This window comes from Manihot esculenta, chromosome 7, assembly GCF_001659605.2.
Source record: "Manihot esculenta cultivar AM560-2 chromosome 7, M.esculenta_v8, whole genome shotgun sequence".
Classification (NCBI taxonomy): Eukaryota; Viridiplantae; Streptophyta; class Magnoliopsida; order Malpighiales; family Euphorbiaceae; genus Manihot; species Manihot esculenta.
Genome location: NC_035167.2, coordinates 32111006 through 32133337, shown reverse-complemented (window position 1 = coordinate 32133337; position 22332 = coordinate 32111006). Strand labels below are relative to the sequence as shown.

The 22332-nt window shown below is 33.2% G+C and overlaps 4 protein-coding genes across 4 annotated transcripts; 1 reads left to right on the top strand and 3 right to left on the bottom strand.

Moving 5' to 3' along the window:
- LOC110619378 (very-long-chain enoyl-CoA reductase) lies at positions 1–3909 on the bottom strand. Its single transcript, XM_021762785.2, has 4 exons — positions 3541–3909; positions 3264–3303; positions 877–1631; positions 1–364 (listed from the first exon to the last, which is right to left on the bottom strand). Exons 1-4 carry the CDS (start codon positions 3607–3609, stop codon positions 296–298), a joined length of 933 nt encoding a protein of 310 aa, XP_021618477.1. The 5' UTR covers positions 3610–3909; the 3' UTR covers positions 1–295.
- Positions 3910–5326: 1417 nt separating this feature from the next.
- LOC110619826 (KIN17-like protein) lies at positions 5327–9338 on the bottom strand. The gene is made up of 2 exons (XM_021763389.2): positions 7933–9338; positions 5327–5596 (listed from the first exon to the last, which is right to left on the bottom strand). The coding sequence occupies exons 1-2, from the start codon at positions 9129–9131 to the stop codon at positions 5563–5565; spliced, it is 1233 nt and encodes a 410-aa protein (XP_021619081.2). The 5' UTR covers positions 9132–9338; the 3' UTR covers positions 5327–5562.
- Positions 9339–12882: 3544 nt separating this feature from the next.
- Positions 12883–15661, bottom strand: LOC110619068. The gene is made up of 4 exons (XM_021762325.1): positions 15115–15661; positions 14191–14902; positions 13789–14106; positions 12883–13702 (listed from the first exon to the last, which is right to left on the bottom strand). The coding sequence occupies exons 1-4, from the start codon at positions 15659–15661 to the stop codon at positions 12883–12885; spliced, it is 2397 nt and encodes a 798-aa protein (XP_021618017.1).
- A 4415-nt stretch (positions 15662–20076) lies between these two features.
- Positions 20077–20847, top strand: LOC110619067. The gene has a single exon (XM_021762324.1). It carries the CDS (start codon positions 20077–20079, stop codon positions 20845–20847), a length of 771 nt encoding a protein of 256 aa, XP_021618016.1.
- Positions 20848–22332: the final 1485 nt, after the last annotated feature.

Here is a 22332-nt window from a genome sequence, read left to right as displayed (position 1 = left end):
TGATCATCAAGAAGCCACCATTCAATAAATCGCTTACACCAACAAGAGTGGTGAACCTCCACATGTAATGCAACAGTTCGGCGAAAGTTCTAATAAAAGAAAACATTTAACAAGATTATCCTCTAGCTTCCAGTAATTTTCTGTCTTAAGTAAAAGAAACTATGATCTTCAATCAATTTGGTGAAAAGTGCGAGCTCGATCAAATATCTAGAAGAATGAACCACAATCTGGAATTCGTGATGTTGCCAAAACCAAGCCGAAAGCAGTGAACAAGTAGCAGAATAGCTGGTCATTTCTACAGGAACGGAGGCAGGATAACCCATCTGCGTGGATATTTAGGCCGTCCATCCTTCCCGTCAAATAGCTGCAGAAGATAAATGTTAAAGGAACATTAAGCAACAGAAGAAAAAAACAAATGAACGTAAAGTCGCACATTTTACATCTGAGATTATATTTCAGCTCTAGTTGAAAGAAAAATTTTTTGCTAACCATGACAGATACTCACCAAGATATTCATAAGTCCAAGGAATTAGAAAATAGGTGAATGATACTAATATTCCTAGCAACGTTCACCATAATTAGCTTATTGCCACCTAATCTAGATGTCCATATGCTACCTTTGCTCCGATAATAGTGCAATGCGTTGTAATCATCAGGCAAGAAAAAGGAGGAGATGTGGTGATTACAGATAAAATGAGGAAAAACAGGCCATTAATATGTTCATATTGAGGAATCAAAACTTCTGGGAAAAATCATGCATGTAGCACAACATATAGACATCAAACCACTAATGCCGCATGTGGTTTACCATTAGAAATCAAACTTCAAAAATAATTAATAATAATGTAAACTAGCTCAAAAATTAGTGAACGTTACCTTCTTCAATCGCCGGTGCTTTGCAAGGGCCCAATTGGTCATGATCACAGTAGCAACCACTAAAAAGACATAGCCTGCAACAGTCTGTGTTGCAATATTGAAACCTAACCACTGATAAATCTCAGTTGTGTAATTTGCACATGTCACAATATTGAAAAGAAAACCACGTGGGATTTGGTAACCTCCACTTCCTTCTGGAGTGCGAAGATTTTTCAGCAAGATGTGGCAATAAAAGTTTGCAACTTGACAAACCAAACCGAATCCAAAACCAATCTTCATTTGAAGATCACTAACAGGAGTGTAAAGTGGGTGGTTTACATAGTAGGCAATGTAGGAACCAAAGGTCCAATAGTAAGCACAATTTCGGAAAACATTGGACAGAGGTGAAGTTGCATGGCTAAATCGGTGCACAAAAAATGTTTCCATGATACGTTTGAAGTAGTGGAAGCACCAATAGTATAAAGCATATGTCTGAACTGGATGGATGACACGTTCCCTCTTGTAACCAAAGTACTCATAGACAGGGAAGAAGTAAAAGATAGGATATATGATCAATGGACCCAAGTACTCCCAGAAGAAAAGTGTGCGGTAAGAAACTTGTGGACCCAGGTCCTTGAAAACTACAGTTATGTTGTCAGAATTCCCATCACAGTATTCCTTAAGACTCTTCTTGTAATGAAGGACGACAGGCCTCTCCCTTGATCCCGGTGGAAGAGGCAGTGTCAGTCGCTGTCTTGAAGGATAGAACTTTTTGGCTGTTGATGTATGCAGTGATTCAGATCATTAAAATAAAATCAATCTTCTGAATCCAATGCATATATAAACAATTAATTATTTGCATACTCTGTGATAAGTTCGGAAAATCCTTATTTGCACATTCACATCTGAGTCAGTAAGTCTCCAATGATGAAGTAGGGAGACTTACTGACTCAAATATCTTTCAGAATTTTACATGGAAAGAACCAGTCAAATTGAATTTTAACACCATATGGCAATTTAACAAAAAATTGAAAATTGAACCAAGCAAGCAAAAAATAACAAATAAAACTCAACAAAAAAGTAAAATTTCTTAATATACAATAACCATAGATATTTAGGTGGCTCAAATTTTGCAGTTTTCTATTTAAGAGTATGAATTTTATTTCTGTGTAGTTAAATACCTGAAACAGAAATCAATTTTGCAAGCAAGTACCTTTATACTTTCTAGGTGATTGAAAATGCATAATAGATTAAAATAATAAGAAAATTGACTTTTCTTACCATGTCAACTGACAAATGAAATATTTAATACTTTTAAATAATGTGAGTATTTTATCTTATCTTATACATTTGTTATTAGATTTTGTAGGAGTTTTTTATCTAATAGTTCTTTGTATTAGACTTCTACTCTAATTAGAAGTATTATAATTGTATGAACCTCCACTACATAAAACATTTATTTTTATTCAATAAAAACAATCAGAATTTATTCCTAATTGTGAGATTTAGGACTCTCTCATTAAAAAGTCTGAGGTGTTAAGAGCTCCCTCTAATGATATCAACCACACCCTGACGCAATCCATAAACCAGGACCGTAGCATTCTCCTTCTAAGCCTTTTCTGAAATTTCTCATCTTATAACCTTAAGAATGCATGAAGGTGTCACTTGAGGACACTTCCTTCTTTGAAACTAAAATAGGCCGTGTATTTGCAAACTTCATTGCACTTCCAGTCCCTATGAAAATGCAAAAGCAATTTTTTTTCCCTTCTATTCAGGCACACAATTGCGCAAAAGAAAAGTACAATCACTCAAATAGAAAATTCCAAAATACTTAAGCACTAAAAATATCATCATCTCTAACACAGACAAGTTTCTAGTTGTTTCAGCCAGTAAATTCAATTTGCCAAGAATTAGAAATGATTTAGATGTACCAAAGAAGCAACACTAAAAGCTCTAGAGCCAGCATCAAGCAGATATAACAGATTACAGAAAAGGTTACAAGGAACAACGTATACATGTAAGAGGAACAAAGAAGTGGAACAATCTATTCTATTTCATGCTTATCTACAGAAGAAGAAGAAGAAGAAAGAAAGAAAGAAAGAAAGAAAGAAAGAAAAAGGAGAGAAAAAAAAAAAGAGATATCAAGGAGATGAGATCAACCAAAAAGGCAAAAAGAAATTCTAGCCAATCGAATGCTTGTGTGGTATTCCCTATGCTATAACTTGACTAATTTCGAATAACAGAAAAATTCTCTTTTTCACTCCTAACTAAATTTGATAATCATAATACGATCTACAAACTTGACTCAACTTTTCCTCGAAAAGAAAAGGAAAAGAAAAAATAATTTCGAAGTTCCAGTCATTGAAATAAAGCTCAGAATCAAAGACTGAAATAGAAGCAGCACTTACTTCGCTTATAGATTGCCTCCTGCAGATCAGCCACTGTAGCCTACAAAACAACCCAAAGACATAAAATTACAAATAAAATCAACAACAATCAGGGACAACACAGTTCTCTACTTAATTGAACCAAACAAAAATTTTCTTTTCTTTTCTTTTTATTTCTTACTCTCCCATTGAGTCAAAGCACAAATTAATACCATCTTCATTTTTTTTTCGACTACTCCCACAGCAACCAAACATACAAAAGTAATTACAAATCTGGAGAGAAAGAGAGAGTACTTACTGAATCATTAATCTCTAGGCCTCCTTTAACAATCTCTCTACCACTGCGTGAAACTATAGTAACCTTCATTTTGGAGTTGAAATAAAAGAGACCCAATTCACCAAATGTCAAAACAAAACAAACCCTTCAAAACTTGAGGATTCAACTCAAGATTCAGAAAGAATCAAAGGAAGAACTGAAACTTTTGAAGGAGATCTCATACAGAAACCAGCTAAAGCAGAGCTCGAATACAAATGAGGAGATGGGTTTGGGCCTATTTTATGGGGAATACAATAAAGAGGTGTGGTTGGAAGGTAGGAGAGCTAACAACGTTGGATTGATGAACCGCCCATCCACCTTAATTGCCATGAAGCTAACAGTATTGGATTTGATAGCTACTGGTTTTAGTTCCCCTACCAAGTATATTAATTAATAATATTAAAATTAATTTAATATACTTTAATTATCAAAATTTAGAATAATACATTTTTTTAAAATTATTTTTCCAATCTCAAACTCTAAATTTCTTTTTGGAATAAAAATTTTTATCAGAATTTAATTAAATTAATTTTTTAATAACTTTTTATTTAAAATGAAACAATTTAAATTTTTTTAGTTTTAAAATTTTATTTTAAAAAAATAAAATCATATATGATTTGTAAGAATATATTTGAATTTTTTTATAAAATAAATTATATTAAATTAAAGACAAATTAAATCTTAATTTTTTAATAAATTATATTTTTTATATTTATATTATATCATTTAAATTCATATTATTTTAAATGGAAGCATCTCTATTTTACGAGTTTATTATGTATTAATGTCCATTTATTTATTTTCAACTTTTATTAGTAAAAAATAAAAATACTTCAATATCTTTAAAAAAATAAATTATATTTTGATTCTTTGAAAACTTTTAGCCCTTAATTTTACTATTATTAATCCTACTTCCAATTTCCTAACCACTTTGGATTGTTTAAAGATAAGAGTTAAGGGAAATTATTGCTTATGACCTTCTCTTTGTAGTATTGCTTTAACCACCAACTAATCCATATTAAATTCGGATTCTAAAAACTGGGATATGATGTGAAACCATATGATTTATAGGAAAAAAAATTATTTTTTAGTCCTTTTAATTAAATGAAATTAACTATTCAGTCGTCTAATTTTTGAAAATTTATTAACTTGTTTGTATCCTTTCAAACTATAACTATGTAGCCCTTCCCATGAATTGTAGGCTTTTCAAATTGTAGGTGCTAAATAGTTAGTGGTTTGAAAATACAAGAACTGAAATAATTTTGATATTATAGAGATTGAAAAGTCATATTCTGAAATTTATAGATAAATTAGAAATAAGAACATTTTTAATTAGTTCACAATAGTTAAACAAGATCTAACTGATATGTTTCTAAAAATAGAAAGATTAAATTGTTAAATTCACTGAATTACATGGATTAAATGATAAATTTTTCTAGAAATCACTATATCTCTCAAGAGAAAAACTAAAGTTGAGAGGGATATCAATCGTAAAGTGGCCAGTTTAGTAAGATTCTACATCAAAACCAGGTTTTCCTTTTAAATAAAATTAGAACAAACCAAACTCAAAATCAAAACCAGGTTTTCCATGATTTGGTTTGCGCCCAGAACCAGACAAACCAGCCTTAAAGAGGCCAGTTTAGTAAGATTCTATATCAAAACCAGGTTTTCCTTTCAATTAAATTTAGAAAAAACCAAAACCAAAATCAGAGGACCGGGGACCTATCTTAACCCGGTACCATTAAACCAATGAACGAAAACCAGCCCAGACAGAATCAACATGTCTTTTAATATACAAAAAGATATATTCTAACTCTTCAATTCACAAACAGTTCACACCAAAATTAATAAATAAAAACTTTGAGTTTTCAAACCTTCCAAATATACAACTAAAAATAATAATAGAAAAAAAACTCTCATCACTTTTATAACTGCCTAACAGCTAACAACTCTCTCCAATTCTTAATTCTGTTATTCCCTCCCATTACTGATTTTCCCTCCAGTTTACAGCTGGCTCTTCTTATTCTTCTTCTGTTTCCTATAGTATGTGACAGATCACCATAGGGAACTTAGTGATTCATTCAACATGAGAACACAAAAATAATGGTTCATTAAGTCAAATTGGGAAAAGGGAAAAAATCAAACCAAAATCATATGAGACTTTAACAATAGCTAGATAATGGAAAGATGAACAATAGTTGACAACTAAATTTGCTGATAACATATATTCACATCTGTAAGTGATTTGACAATCCAAATTATGATTTAATACCATAATTGCACTAATCCAAGTCGATATGATTCTTCCAAGTTGATCACAAACACACTGTCAAATGTGAAACCTATGGAACTTATATTTTGCTCTTGATAACTTTCTAAACCAACAATGACCTTTGGTAGTGGCTATCAAAATGTTCAATTAGTCTAATGCAAGTTAGAATCTATGCAACAAAAATTTGCAAGTTAAGAAGTAACGCATATTAAATGCATGATCTGCCTAACTGAAATGCACTCACAAGTATGCAAAATTTATTGAGCATGTGATTCATGGACCACTAGTACCACTTCTCCTGGTATAGCCAAGGAAGTATCTGTGATTCATGGCTGTCTAAAAATGTGCACGTTAAAGCAACTGAAAACTAAATATAAGCCATAAAAAATCTGTTCATTTGGTAACGGTGCATCTTGCATGTATTTTTTACTTCTGATTCAAAAGGAAGTATCCCAAGATAATTGATCTCAATCTCAAATGCATCCAAAAAAAGGGAGCAGCATCTAGATAAAATTGTGAAGCTAAGTAAGCATCAAGAAGCTTTTGCAGAAGCAGCATTCAATTAATGAAAAAGACGGAAAAAATTTTCTTAAGGTAAGCAAACAAGCAAAAAGTTTATGGACAACAAATTTAGCATGTAAACTTATTAGCTAACATAGGTATGCCTAGAACATAACTCTTCAAAAAATGACTTTGGCTAAAGGGTTTAGGGTATTTGCAAGATCATCAAATGCTAACTCTCAGTAGGTATGACAAAAAACTAAATCGAATTTTAGTTATTCATAATCAAGGCAGACAAAGAAACTAAAGCAAATTAAATGCCGATTTTAATACATAGCGGGGCAGACAGAATTTATCCAGCAAATTTAGATGGTTCCATTACCCCTAATAATTGCAAAAGGGAACTGATCAACTGAATAGGCAACAATAGCAAACTTTAATCCTTAATATATAACCAGCATCTTTTATTTCAACTTCAACAGTTTATGATCTAGAATCTGGAGCGCAAAGCACTAATTTGAGAAATAGGTTTAATCCTCGCACAATATTCATATGCCAAATCTGTATAAAAGAAATTTTTAAAAAAATAAAAAAATAAATAAAAGTTAAGTAATAGCTTCAAAGTTTTAAACCTTATATACACTTCACCAGATAGAGTAGTTTAGACTCTTGGGCTTGAAATTCTTAAGCAGCTGGAAATAGAGCAAAATATTTAAACCATCTGTGGAAGTGGCAATTTTCTTTTTTATTAAAAAAAAAAAAAAAAACCGATGACATGGGTTTAGAGATTTTTATCCCTTCGGAATCCAAACCAACAAGTTACTAATCTTTACAATACAAAACTGCAGATATATAATGTACTTCCGATGCGTACTCATGAGCTATTAATCACCAAGAAGCAAACTTCAAAATGAATGAAGGTCACAAACCATTATGAAGAAAGAATTTGGACAATCAAAACAATGACTCAGAAAGGGGCTCCAACGAAGAGTTTCAACAGTAATTTAGGGTATGATAATGTTGGTTATGAGTTATGCTACTTGACCAATCTATGATCTCTGAAGAGGAACACTTAAACAAATGCAGCCTAGCACTTCCAAATCAATAATTTTATACAACATTGCTTAGCAATTTATCTGCATGTCAGTCAGATAATTATGATGCTGAATCTTTCAATTATCTATTTCATTAGTAAAAAAGAAGAAGCAAAATCAGCAACTTTTCCTACAATTCTATAATGATTGAAATGAATTGTGGATATAAATTCTACTTTCACTGACATTCAAGCTTATCTTGATGTTGTTACAACAGCGCAGGAGAGCAAGAAAATTTATGAGGCACATGACAAATTAACAACCAGAAATTAAGCATCTAACTTACAAAAGCTAAGGGGTGTGAAAAGCTGGAACTCTTAAGATGAGTTTCTCAATTCTTTTGTCCTTTTATAAACAATTTCTAGATCATCAATCGTTAATTGAAAGATACAACATGAGAAAGATGCATCGACAGATACCAGAAGAAAATTCCACATCATGGGGAACAAACAAAAAGGTTAAACTACAACTCCTAGCAGCAAATAGAAACGCATCCACTAAACTCACTGAGCAAGTTTGCATATGTCCTCATACTCCACAGCCTTGAGCACTCTTCCATCATAAATTCCCTTTTCTACCTGCACCTTGGCGCAAAACTTCTCTGCATCCACTCCCAATAGTCTCGCATTTGATCCTCTGTAGGCTCCATTAACTATTCTGACCAGACCCCCTATATGTGGAATTACAGTCTCAAGTTCTTCTTGGTCAACTCTCAACACATGCTTACTCTCAAGCATCTCAATTTCTCCAACATACTTATCAATCACTTTCCTCACAACCCCTTTCTGCTTATAGTAACCTTTCTCTGCCAATGTCTTGCTCATTACCTTAACAATTATCCCTTCACATAACCAATAATCCTTCCTATTGCTCCTCTCCTTTGCCTTCTCTTCCTCCCTCATCAACTCCTCCAATGTCGATTTTCCACTCTTACCCGTACTACCATTTTCTTTAATTTTTGTGTTCATTCTTTCCTTCTCTTCGTTTTCTTCAAATACCAATCTAGAAGAACTCTCTCCTTTTTCCTTACCAACATTACTTTTTGAACCAAGAGCAAAGCCGATCTTAACCCCACCCTCCAACTTCAATTCCTTAAACGGAGGCTCCGCCGATTCAATATTCTCTTTCTCAACATCCCCATTTCTAACTGTTGAAAGAAATTGCTCAGCTTTCTCAATCTGCTTCTGAATTTCCCTCTCTTGCTTCTCCTCCTCAGCCAAATCCGCTCTAATTCTCTTATTCTTCATCTTCTCCTTAAAAAGAGTCTCTGAATCTCTATCAATATAAGTAATAAACCACCCTTTGGGAGTCTCTTCAACCTTGCACTTCCCCGTGCGGCCCAAGTACTTAACGAACTCCGTCAAAGTAGCCCACTGCGTTGAGTTCATATGAACGTGATGCCTATCATGGATATACTCATTGTAAACGACAGTAGCGGCCACCCGCGAGAACCGGTGGCTCCGCCTCATCAGATCGAGGAAGCCGTTCTCGAACTCCTCGGAGTAGCCTTCGACAATTCGGTGAGGGTTTTGGCCGAAAATTTGCATCTGACGCTGGTGGCTCTCGCTCATACAGTGGCACTTGAAGCCGTTTTCGTCACGGCACTGTTTCTGGCACATCTGACAGTACCATCGGAGCTTTTGGAGACCTTTGGCTTTGATTCGATTGGCGATTGCTTTTGGGGTGAGGAATTCGTTCTTGCCCATTTGAGATTAGAGATAACTGAAGATCAAAGACAGGAATTTAGAACGTTTATAGAGATGAAATGGATTTATTATAAATATGCAGCAGCAATTTGAATCGAAGAGGACGGATTGAATCAATATTTAACTGGGAAAGAAACAAGGGCAAAGAGCTTAGGAACGGAGAGATAGACAGGAAGAAAATTCCGTTTTGATTTTCGGGTTAATGTAGTGGTCATTTATTGTTTAGTCACCGAATATTATTATTATGGAAATTTTACTATTTGATATATATAATTTAGTAAAATTTATTTTTTAGCCTCTCAATTTAAGAGAGAATTAATCTCTTAGCCCTAAATTATGAAAATTTTACTCTTTATCATGATAAATGTAGTTTAATAAAATTTATTATTTAATCTCTTAATTATAAAAAAAATAATTACTGTTATATTTTTATAATTTATTTTAATTAATTAAAGTATTTTTATAATTTTAAAAATATATTAAAATATTTTTATAATCTTATTTTGCTAACTAAAAGAAATGTAGTTACTTTTTATTTATTTTATCATTAGTCTATTAATTAAAACTGAAAAATATTTTAGTATAATTACTACCAATCATCTCTAATTTTATCTTTAACTAATTAAAATATTTTTATAATTTTAAAATAAAATTATGTAATTCATATAACTTTTAGACAATTATTTAATTTTTATAATTTAAAAAAATAATTAGTCAGTCTTATAATTAATAGAAATGGTTAAATAATTAATTATCTAAAACGATAATGATTATTTAGCTTTTAATAACTAAAGTGATTAAATAATTAGTTTAACTAAATTACAACACCAATCAGTAATCTTTTCTATTATTATTAATAAATTATATAAAATTATAAAATTTTTATTCCAATGTATCCTCATTCTCATTATTCCTTCTTTCACATAAACTTTCAAGGAACTACTGTTCAAAATCTTAACTCTCCTTTTTTTAATTTTTATTTCCTTTCTCTGCCTCTTCTTCCTCAAGTATTACACTAAGTTGTTTTTGTTGCTTTCAATGGTTTTTACTGCCAGCCTTGTTCGGATGTAGGTTTTATTATTCCCATCCATTTGGATTGTAAGAGAGAGCATGTTTAGGAGTGTAAATGAACTACTCGAAATTCACTTCGATGACACGTAAGAATCATTTCTCCCTAATGGGTTTAATTGATTTGTTGGACAATGCAGGGATGAGAAAATTAGGAGAATGACTTGCACTATAAGAAAATAAGAAATTACTAACAAAAATTTCTGTTGGTAAAGACTGATATTCCGTTGGTGAAATTTGTCAGTAATGGATCTGTGACGGATTTAGTCCGTTGGAAAAATTTTTGTTGATAATTTTACTCACTAACGGAATTAGTGTCCGTTGGTGACACTAACAGATCACCAACGGTAATTTCCGTTGGTGTCACCAACGGATCACCAACGGAAATTCCGTTGGTGACACCAACGATCACCAACGGAATTCGTTGGTAAATCATAAATATTTTCATACCTGTTTCCCCGGGGATTCATATTCATCCAATTCCGTTGGTAAATCATAAATATTTTCATACATGTTCCCTTGTGCATTCATATTCATCCATCATCATCCATCATCATCCATTCATATACATCCATCATCATGCACATTAATAATACTATAAACGTAAAAAATCAAATTACTCATTTAAATATATGTGAAACTTAAAGAATTTGTACTACAATTATAATTTGAAATAAAAAATATCAACTGCTCATAACAAAATATACATACTAAACTAAACTAGCAAGTTCATCATCTGTATCATCATCACTGTCTGTATGATGATCACCAATGACAGGGGCATCATCATGCTGCTACTGTGGAGACATAGCTGGAGCTGCCCTAGGAGCAGATGACTGAGTGGATGTCCCAATACCCTGTTGTGACATCATCCTATGTATAAACGTCTGCAACTCGTCCAGCACTGTGGTAATTCAACTATTCTCTGTCTCTAGCCGATCAATTTTATTCTGCATCATGTTCATTGCTTCAATTGTAGGAGGATCCACTGGGGGTGCAAAAGTGTATGAAAAGGAAGAATGAGATGGCTCATGAAAATATGTTGAAGCCTGGGACCCTAATCCATAAACTTGACTCTTTTTCTGCCCGCCAACCACTTCGTAGTACAGCTGGGCCTCATTTATGGGCGTCGGCTCATTGTTTCCCTCCTGTTACTGTGTTGCAGCCTCCTTCAATTGTACGTATTTATCCTGTATTACAAATTAAAAGTAACGTATTAGTAAAACGACTTAAGTCCATCAAAATTGTTACCAACTACATTTAATATCAACTTACATAAATAGCTTTTGACCTAGCATCAACAAACTCGTCCGTCCCCTTTCTCTTATGTGTGGCCTCGAAAAGCTCATGAGGATGTGGTTCTCTGCCTAGTCTTTCTCTCTGTTACCAATTATAAGAAGTGTAGCATTTATCATCGAAACAAATTATTTATAAGAAGTTAAACATAAAATAAAAATATTTACTAATACCATCCTCTGCTGGTGGGTATACTGTGAAATAAATCCGCATGCGTGCCTGGAAATGCCAAATCCTGACCCTCCAGCCTCACTGCACCTATTGGCAGAAAACTTGTCACACTTCTCTTTGTAATCAGAAGTGTTCCAAGTTTCCTGCCACTTCCTCAAAACAGAATCTGGTGTAGCAAGATTCTTCGTCTTCCCTTTCCTGATTTCCCACATTAAGCCCCTATATCGCTCAGCTGCTTTTTTCTGCCATGCAATTTTTACCAAGCTGTCAATTGCTTGGTCCCATATGAAGTATTTCTGCAAACAGATTACATTTTATGAGTAGTTAGTAATTAAACATTTCATAATATAGGTCAAACTGCTAAAATAATTATGCTTCACCTTGAATTCCTGCCAATAAAACTCCTTAGTTTCATTGGGCACTGTCTTCCAACAGTGGCCTTCCTCGACCAATCTTTCTTTCACTATCAGAGTAATCCTGCGGCTGCACATCTCCGACGGATGTAAACTACATGAACAATGGTGAGTAAGTAAATGGTAATATTTAAATTAATCTTAATTAATAAACAATTAACTATTACTTGTTGTTAATGAGTGAAATAGTCTGTCGGAATAACTGTGTTCCGCCTACAGCAGTGGTCGATGCAGGTGATACTGGAGCAGATGCAGGAGCAGATGATGGAGTAGATGCTGATGCAGATCCTGTCCCTCTAGCTGATGCAGTACCAGAAGGGGATACAGGTTGAGGTGAATGTGTATGTGATACCGCTGGTCGTGGAGCTGCAGTAGGGCGGTGAGGATGTAGACTGTGACGGTGAGGAGGTGGAAAGGGAAGGGGAAGCTGTGTATCGGTACATGGTGGAACTGGTGTATATGATCGATCTCTATGACATGGATGTACACCGGATGCAAGTGGTACCCATATATGAAGTTTCGTATCCCCAAGTCCCGTCGGTGCCCGTGGTGAATGCGGCTGATGCTCTTGTCCGTCATCTGTAGTCGCGACCTCTTGACTTGCACTAGTAGGAAGTTGAACCGGTCCTCTGGGCTTCTTAACTCTTCCACGTCCCCTCATCTGTCAACAAACAAAAATTGTCATTGTAAAAAATAATATAAAGTTCATAAACATTAAATTAAAAATGTACAAATGTATTAAGTTACTCACTGAGAAATAAATGAAATATACAACTCCAAACTGATTTACAATATAAATGAATTTAGTTTGATTCATATGAATTGAACTCATTATCACCATCTGCATCTGCATCAAAATCAGGGTCACTAAGGAATTCGTCTTCCTCTGTCGAAACGTCATCATGAATCTCAGTCATTCCTCCGCTAGGATCATTCAGGCAGTGTTGTTGATTAATATCATCCATATTTACTTCAGCATAATCTAGGTCATCTTCTTGAAAAGGTTCATATATCTTTGAAGATGTTTGAGATACTTCAACAACGGGTCTACCTTTAACTTTCATCACAGCCCACCAATCATTTTTGTCACGACGCTTGCTCGGGTATGAAGCATAAACGACTTGTGTTGCCTGAGAGGCCAATACAAATGGCTCGTACTTAGTGTATCTACGCTTATTGTTAATATCAACAATTCTATACTGTCTATGCACCTTGGTGCCCGTATTTAGTGTTGGATCAAACCAGTCACATTTGAAAAGTACAGTTCGCTTAATTTGTAGCCCTAGATACTCCAATCGCAACACCTCGACCAACTGTCCATAGTAGTCACTTTCTTCAGAACTGTAATTACTCCCTTTTATACATATACCAAAATTCATTGAGTTACTACTTGAACTTCCATTGATTGCGTTGAATTTACATCCATTAACACAATACCCATTAAAAGTGGTGACACTTCTGAGTGGTCCCTTTGCCAGATCTTGTATAAGCTGATTTTCTACATTGTTCTGCAATTCATGGGCATACTTGTAAAACCATTGGACAAACTCTCTCTCTAGTTTTTCATCAACAGCTGCATCTGTGATATTTGGTTGTGCCGACTTTACTCGCTCTACATAAATGCTATACATACAAAGAAACAAGTAATGTTTAACAATAATGTACAATATAAGAGGTATTAGACTCTTAGTATAACTACCAATACTTACTCAATATATGTTTTCACCTCTGGACAATTTAATAGAATATATGTTTGAGCAGCTTGGATTTTATCTTCAGTCATATATCTGGATTTTCCTTTTCCGATAGTTCCACCTGTGCATTTGAATATGCTTAATTTACCCGGTACGTCATCATCAGAAACAAATTCATGCAAGTTGCATGGAACCTTTCGCTGTTTGGTCATTACATGTGCTTCAAAATAATGAGCAGAAAATGCACCTACTTCTTCTACCAAGTAAGCATTGCATATTGAACCTTCAACCCTTGCTTTATTTTTGACATTGTTCTTTAACTTTCTCAGGTATCTAGTGTGTGGAAATAAAAATTAGATATGTATACTAATTAATTCATCATGCTAAGGAGTGCGAGTGAAGAATTAGTACGTGTACCTCTCAAATGGGTACATCCACCGATATTGTACTGGTCCTTCAATTAATGCCTCATATGCAAGGTCTACTAGTAAATGTTCCATTGAATCAAACAGACTTGGAGGAAAAACTCGTTCAAGCTTACAAAGGATCACAGGAATTTGTTCATTTAACCGTTGCATGTCCCAATTAGTAAGTGTAGTTGAGGTGAGTTCTCTAAAGAAATTGCTAAGCTCTGTTATTGGTTGCCAAACATTATTTGGTAAGAACTCTCTGAGAGCTATAGGAAGAATTCGTTGCATGAAAACATGACAGTCGTGGCTTTTCATACCAAAAAGTCTAAGCTTTCGACTATCAACACATCTCCCTAGATTGGAAACATATCCGTCAGGAAATTTTAGTGTTTTAAGCCAATCACACAGTATCATCTTTGATTGGTTGTCCAAACAATAACATGCTTTTGGATATTTTCCGCTAATTGGATCTTTCTTCAATTCTGGTCTCTTGCATATTTCATTTAAATCTTCCCTTGATTTTATATTGTCTTTTGTCTTCCCCTCCACATTCATCACTGTATTAAAAATATTTTCAAATACATTTTTTTCAATGTGCATTACATCAAGATTGTGGCGAATCATATTTGAAGACCAATATGGCAAATCCCATAATATGCTCCGCTTACGCCAACCAGTTCTCTTTGAAAGCCGACCATTTATTTCATGACTGTCAATGTCTATTATCCGCCTCAACCCAATTTACTCAATTTCTTTTAGCAAGTATTCCCCAGTTCTAATTGGCGGCGATGACTTCGATACACTTCTGTTTTTAATAAAAGATATCTTGTTTCGACGAAAAAGGTGGTCGTCAGGCAAAAACTTCCGATGGCTGTCAAACCATGTTTGTTTACCCCCCTTTTTAATGTAAATGCATCTGTGTTTTTCATACAGTAGGGACATGCAGTGCGTTCTGCTGTGCTCCACCCTGAGAGCATTGAATAAGCAGGGAAGTCACTAATAGTCCAAATTAAAGCAACACGCAAAGTAAAATTGTTCTGCTGGAAAGCATCGTAAGTATTCACACCAATTGCCCAAAGTTCTTTCAATTCTTGCACTAATGGCTGCATGTAGACATCAAGCTTCTCTTTCGGATTCTTGGGACCAGGTATGATAATTGTCAGGAACATGTACTCATCTTTCATACACATACCTAGTGGCAAATTGTATGGAGTTAGTATTACTGGCCATGAAGAATACTGTTGTCCAGATTGATCGAATGGTTGAAATCCATCAGTGCAAAGGCCGAGTTTGACATTTCGGGCCTCCAGTACGAAGGTTGGATGAGTTTGGTTGAAATGCTTCCAAGCAGGAGCATCTGAACAGTGACGCATCACCCCATCCTCAGTTGCATGGTCATTGTGCCAAGTCATATACTTAGCTGTAACACACGATGCATAAAGTCTTTGCAAACGTGGTGTAATGGGGAAGTAATACATTTTTTTGTATGGTATTTGACTCTTCCCTTTCCCCACGGTGTGCTTGAGGCGTTTGAATCTTTCATGGTCACAAAATTTGCATCGTGTAAGTTCTTTATCATTTTCCCAATAAATTATACAACCATTAACACAACAGTGTATCTTTTATACAGGAAGCCCCAATCCTTGGACTAGTCTCTTTGTTGAGTAAAAGTTGTTCGTCATGACATTGTCACTCGGTAACATCTCCTTCATGAGTTCACATATTTGATCAAAACACCGTTCTGAGAAATGATGTTCCGCCTTCAGATTTAGTAAATGTGAAACAGCTGATAACTGGGAGTGAGTTTCACATCCAGGCCATAGTTCTTGCTTAGATGTATTTAACATATCATACAGTTTCTGTGCAGCCGAGTTTGACATCTCATATGTATCATTATGCATTACATGACAGCTTGTTGCATCCATGACCATGTCCTAAAAACGATTGAAATTGGGTGATTAACACTGTCAGAACCATAAGACATGTCTAATAGTGTATCACCATATCCGTCATGCACTTCAGTTTCACCGTGCAAATACCAAACAAGGTAATTTTGCACAAAACCATGCTTCATTAAATGATATTTAACTGTATTTTCATCTTGAAAGCTACGGTTTTGACACTTAAATCGATTGCAAGGACAGCAAATCTGATCGCCATTTAAATATTCTGTGCAGGTCTTAGCCTTCTCCATAAATTCATTGATACCCTCTAAATATCTGGGATTCAGTAAACCATCTCTAAGACGGGCATACATCCAACTTCTTTCAGCAGTCATATTAACTACAATAAAGATGCTGATATGAAAACAAAAAACTTATAAACCCTATCTTCGAACAGAGCCTGAAAACCAACAATTAAATTATGCATTATATATAAAATATGCAGTAATTATATCATGTGTAGACATTACTGAATTTCAAAGTCAAATCTAAATGATAATCTGATAACGTCATTAATTTTGGAACCAAACATAAGTAAATTTCAACTTGCCTGATATCAATTGCAGTATCTTCTACTGGAGGGGGAGGTGGCGGGGCAGTATAACCAGGTTGGTTAGGCTGTTAATGAGAAATTTTAGCAATCAGTACATGTATTCAGCCATCATCCATATCAAAAGTGCTTCATGTTTGGAATATCTACCTATCCAACCACACTTAGTTTAAATGTAATGGCTTAATACATTTTCATCATATCGGTAATTGAGGATGTGGTGAAAAGAAATATTATTATTGTGAACCACACTTGGTTAAATTCAAACACATGCACAAAAAAATTTCACAATGCAATTAGAATTCAATTCTAAAGTAACTTTGAAAACTTTAAAATGGGACATTCCATGTGAATATTCACCATCAATTCAAATCCAATAAATATCATGAAAATTTTCTCTTCCATAAAGACACGACTTTGAAGCCGAATTGATTTACAAATTTGCAGTGCACCTGCTGGTGCACTTGCCAATTTCAAGTGCACCTGCTGGTGTCCTTGCCAAGTCCACCAGCAGGTGCATTTTCCATTAGTGAAACTGTGGTAGGTAATTGCCACCCATCCATTAACACAAGCCATACATTTCACAGTGCTATCCACAGAAGGTTCAAAATTTTTTGAGGCACCTTACACTTCCAAACATCAACAGGAACAAGACTAACAAGATTCAAAATTTTGGATAGCCAAAGCATATGCGCTCTTGACCGTGCAATTTCCTTTTGCATCAAATTTCGAACACACTTTGTCTTTCGTTTAAGAAGAACTCAGAGGAATAGTTAATATTTGACTCTTATCCTTATCATTAAACAAAGAATTCAAGATAGGAAAATTCCAAAGAACCCAGCATTTCAAGATAAATAAAAAAACATCAGAAATCTTTGACCTAAGCTGAACAAAGAGCAGTCCAGTAAATTAGACAGCTTGTACTCTAATTGAAAATTACAAGGAAACTAACAGACTTAAAGAATGGAAGGAGAATGACATCAAATAAATATATATCGTGTTAAAAATGGTAAATGAAGAGATGGATAGGGTACCTGTGGACACTGTCCGTCGAGAAGGGAAAGACTGGTGAGAGAGACGGGCTCACTCGTGGACAGTGATGCCGAGAAAGGGCGCACTTGTCGACGGTGGATGGTGGCGGACCGTCGATGGCGGCGGACGATGAATGCCGGCGGCGGTGAACGACCGAGAGGTTTGATGCAAGTTCAAATTTCAGAGTGATTTTAATTTTCCAAGCACACGATTTAGGAATTTCATTTAGGATTGTGTATTTGGCTCCACAATTCACTAACGGATGATTAGTCCGTTAGTGAAAAAACCTTTAGATTAAATAAATAATAAATTCACTTACGGATTTCTAACGGGAAAAAGGTCCATTAATATTTCACTAACGGACTTCTGACGGATGGTTTCATCCGTTAGTAGACAATACGGTTACAATATTCCGTTAGAGTTAACCGTTAGTATCACTAACGGACTTCAATCCGTTGGTGAAGTCCGTTAGTGATCAATTGAATTCTTGTAGTGACAATTAAAAAATCGATAAAATAATTTTTAAATTGCCAAGTCTATCACTTATGATACTCTCCGATATTCAATTTCGACAGAATCACTTTCGTTGCAAAAAGTGTCAAGTTTATCACCCATGTTATTATTAATGTCGATTTCGGCAGAACGAATTTCGCCGTAAAAACTATCAAGTTTATTACTCATACTATAATTGATGTCTGGTTTTGACATAATAATTTCCGTCATAAAAACTACTAAATCTATTATTTATACTACAACTGATACTCGTTTTCAGTATAATTGCTTCCATCGCAAAAACTGTCAAATATATCGCCTATGCTATTATTAGCATTTGATTTCAATAGAACCACTTCCGTCACAAAAATTGCAACATCTATCACTTATGCTATTATTGTGGATTGATTTTCGCATAATTGCATAGGTAATAAAAACTGTCAAATCTATAAAAAAAATAAAAAAAAATTATCGATTGAATTATAAAAAAATATTGTAAAATAAATGATGGAAAAGATGTCGCTCTACAATTGCATCATCGACCAAATACGAAATTAGTGGAATATTACGTAAAGAAGCACTAACTTTCATTGAAACATGCAAATTTAATATTAAATCATGCAATAATCAACCCAAACACACATGTTTTCATATTAAGAAAGAAAGAGACAAACTTGGAAAAATATGTTTGACCACAACTATACACTCATCATTTTGTCTCAAACTCACCAATATTTCTTCTTTTGTCCTTATAGCTAGTTAAAGAAATTAAAATTTTCACTACTATATTTTAAAATTTAGGCTAAAAATATTATTTAATAATGTTAAAATTAAAGTTTAATTTTATCCCATGTTTCACTTAATTAATTATTTTTAATTTTATAAAGTACTTTAGAAGTTTCAATAATTTCAATTTAACTAAAAAATTAAAATTTATATGTTAAGTGGGATTCAAACTTATTAAACTTATTAAACTTATTTTGAATCCCAAATCCCCTGAGAGTGAATCCCACTTTAATAAGTTTGAATCCCACTTTATTTTGAATCCACTCTCAGGGGATGTGGGATTTATTGAATAGGATTTATAAATCCCCTATTCAATAAATCCTTGATAACTGTAATTCCATATGTAATTTTTATTGAATTATCATTTTGTACAATATATTAGCATGGTGTTATATTTAAATTAAATTTAACTTATTCTAAAAATTAGTTCAAGAGATAAGAATATCTAAAACTTAACTTTTATTTATTATTAAATTTGAGAAAAATAATCAGACATAGCCAATTATATAATCTTTATTTTGAATCCAACATCCCAAGTAACCTATGAGAACTTGCCATTTGTAACTGAACACAGTCAAGGTCTTCGTTGTTGGAAATTAATAAGAGACCCTGTGGAGATTTATCAAAAAATAAGATGCCTTGTGGAATTATATATGCCTTTTCCTTTGAAAATATTTCAATTTCTGTGCAGCTGCGATGAAATTGCCCTAAATTTTCTTCTCTTTTTCCATTTTCTTAGAGTCCCTTCCACAACAATATAACCGACTTAAATATTGTAAATATGAGACTTATATTAAAATTCATTTATTTATATTATAAATTTATTTAAATCCGAATTAAATATTTTTTTTTCCAAACAATTTCCCCTCAGCCGATTACGAGGAAAGGATAGTAAACCGAAATTACCGATACTACGCTGCATGGACAGCTGCATTCTGAGAAAATCTAATCTAATTTGTCCAAAGAACACGGCACCTTACTAATGACGAATGTTCCTGGCAGTTTCACAAACTGCCGACCCTAAGGAATCCTTTCTATAAATACATCTCGCAGGAACAACTGCGACAAGCCCAAGAATCCAGTTAACAACATGCGTATTACAGAGATAGAACATCCCACGCACCCACTGCACCAACTCAAGCTTGAATCTTCGCCGGTGCCTTACATCTGCGATGGATGCAAAGAGCTAGGGTTTGGGATCTGCTACCAATGCCAAATATGCAACTTTCACTTGCACAAGGAATGTGGAGTCGCTTCCTCTAGTTTCTATCACCGTTTCTTCAAAGGATGTGAGTTTAAATTCTATGAGGAATCTCCAAGACTGGGTGCTAGGGTTTGTGATGGATGCTGGAGAGATATTGGAGGGTTTGTGTATCAGTGCTCACACGAGAGAGCAAATGACTTGCACCCTCCTTGTGCAAAGCTCCCAGCGACTCTGGCTGGTGAAGGGATGAAGCTAGTACTCAAAGAAAATGTCAAATCCAAGTGCCTGAAATGCAAGAGTCGGAGGAATTCGAGTAAAGGTTCAAGGGGTTGGTGTTATGTTTCTGACTGTGGAAAGTTTTGTTTTCATGTGGCTTGTGTGAAGGAAATGGTCTATGAGGCCTGGGAAATGGGTTACTTTGATCGTCAAGAAACTGAACCTGACCCCAACGTTGATGGGTCGGTGGTGAGAAGTTTGGTTCCCAGTGGTCTGAGCTCTAGCACGGAGATGGTGCAGCCACGTCCAGGGAAAGCCATGCATTACTGGAAGATGGTAGCCTCGGTTCTCAAGCTTATTCTCTCGGCTATTTTTGGAGATCCAATCACTGCGTTTGCAACTCTTATTTTTGCTCTTGCTCAGTCTCTGGCTACAAATTAATTAATTTAGTTTTTGTCCATATGGGAGATAGAATATGTAAATTAATATTGTTTTTTTTAGAAAAAATTATATGCAATGTTGTAATTATTAAATAAATTAAATTAAATAAATATATATTAGCAAAATAATAAAATATAAATATCTTCTCTTTCGATTGAAGGTCTCAAATTCAAATTTTAATTATAAAATACCTTTAAAATTTAATAACCTCTCAATAAATTTATCTGATTTAATTATTTATTTTAATGCTGTTGATTTAACGTACCAAGTCAGCATAATTTGGTGGTATATCTCGAGTATGCACAGAGAGACGAAGTCTCCACTTTTAAGAATTTTTCAACCCAAGATAAATTTGACTATTTTCAAAGAGTAATGTATAATTTGCCCTTTTATTTTTTTTATAAAGAATTATTTTATTTTTTTTAGTTTTATCTTCATTTTATTTAATTTTTTAATTTAAAATTGTAAATAATTTAAAATTTTGATTATATAAATATTTATGAAAAAGTAAGAGCTAAATTTTTCATTTACTATTTTGAAAGTTAGCTTTTGTCCTTTGAATTTTAATTTAGGCAAATAACCTTCTTAGGCCTTTAAAAATTTTATTAAAAATCATTTAAGATTTGATAAAATAAAATACTTTATTTAATTTTTTTAAATTAATGTATAATAGCTAATTTAAATTCATAAATTTTATAAAAATAATCACTTAGTTTTAAAAACGATAATACCATTAACTCTCTATTTATAAATTAAAAAATTAAATATTTAAACCCGTAAAAATAATTTAATAGCCACTAAATTCGTTATTGAATAAATAAATTTAATTTTTAAATTTTAAAAATATATTTATTTATATTTATATTATTAATAAATAAAAATAATAATTTTATAAAATAAATAAAATATCATAAAAATTTATAAATATTTAAGAGTAATTTATTTTAAAAAAATTAAATTACTTTTTATTTTTTTTCTTTAATTAAATACTAATTTTGATATTAACATCTCATTTAAAAATTTATAAGTATTATTAAAATATGTAATTATAAACAATATTACATATATAAGATAAATAATACAAATCATAAAAATACATTGAAAATTTAATTTATAAGAAACTAATTAATATTTTCTTAATAAAACTTAACCATAGAAACTATGAAAATATAAAAATTACTAAAAGTGGTAATAAAAAAATTATGAAATGTTTTCTCAATTTATTTACAATGTTATTTAAATTTCATATCTTTATAACAAAATTATATTTAAAATTTTAATATATTTTATTATTTTTCTTATTTTTATTACATATATCATATTATAATAATAGTTGTATTTTTTTAAAGACGTTAGAAAATTTTAAAAAATTTTCTAATATTAAAGTTTAACCTTTAGTTAATAAAAAAATAAAAAGAAAAGATATAAAATGATTTTGATTAATATAAAAATCATTTAATTTACTATTTACTATTTAGTCCTTTT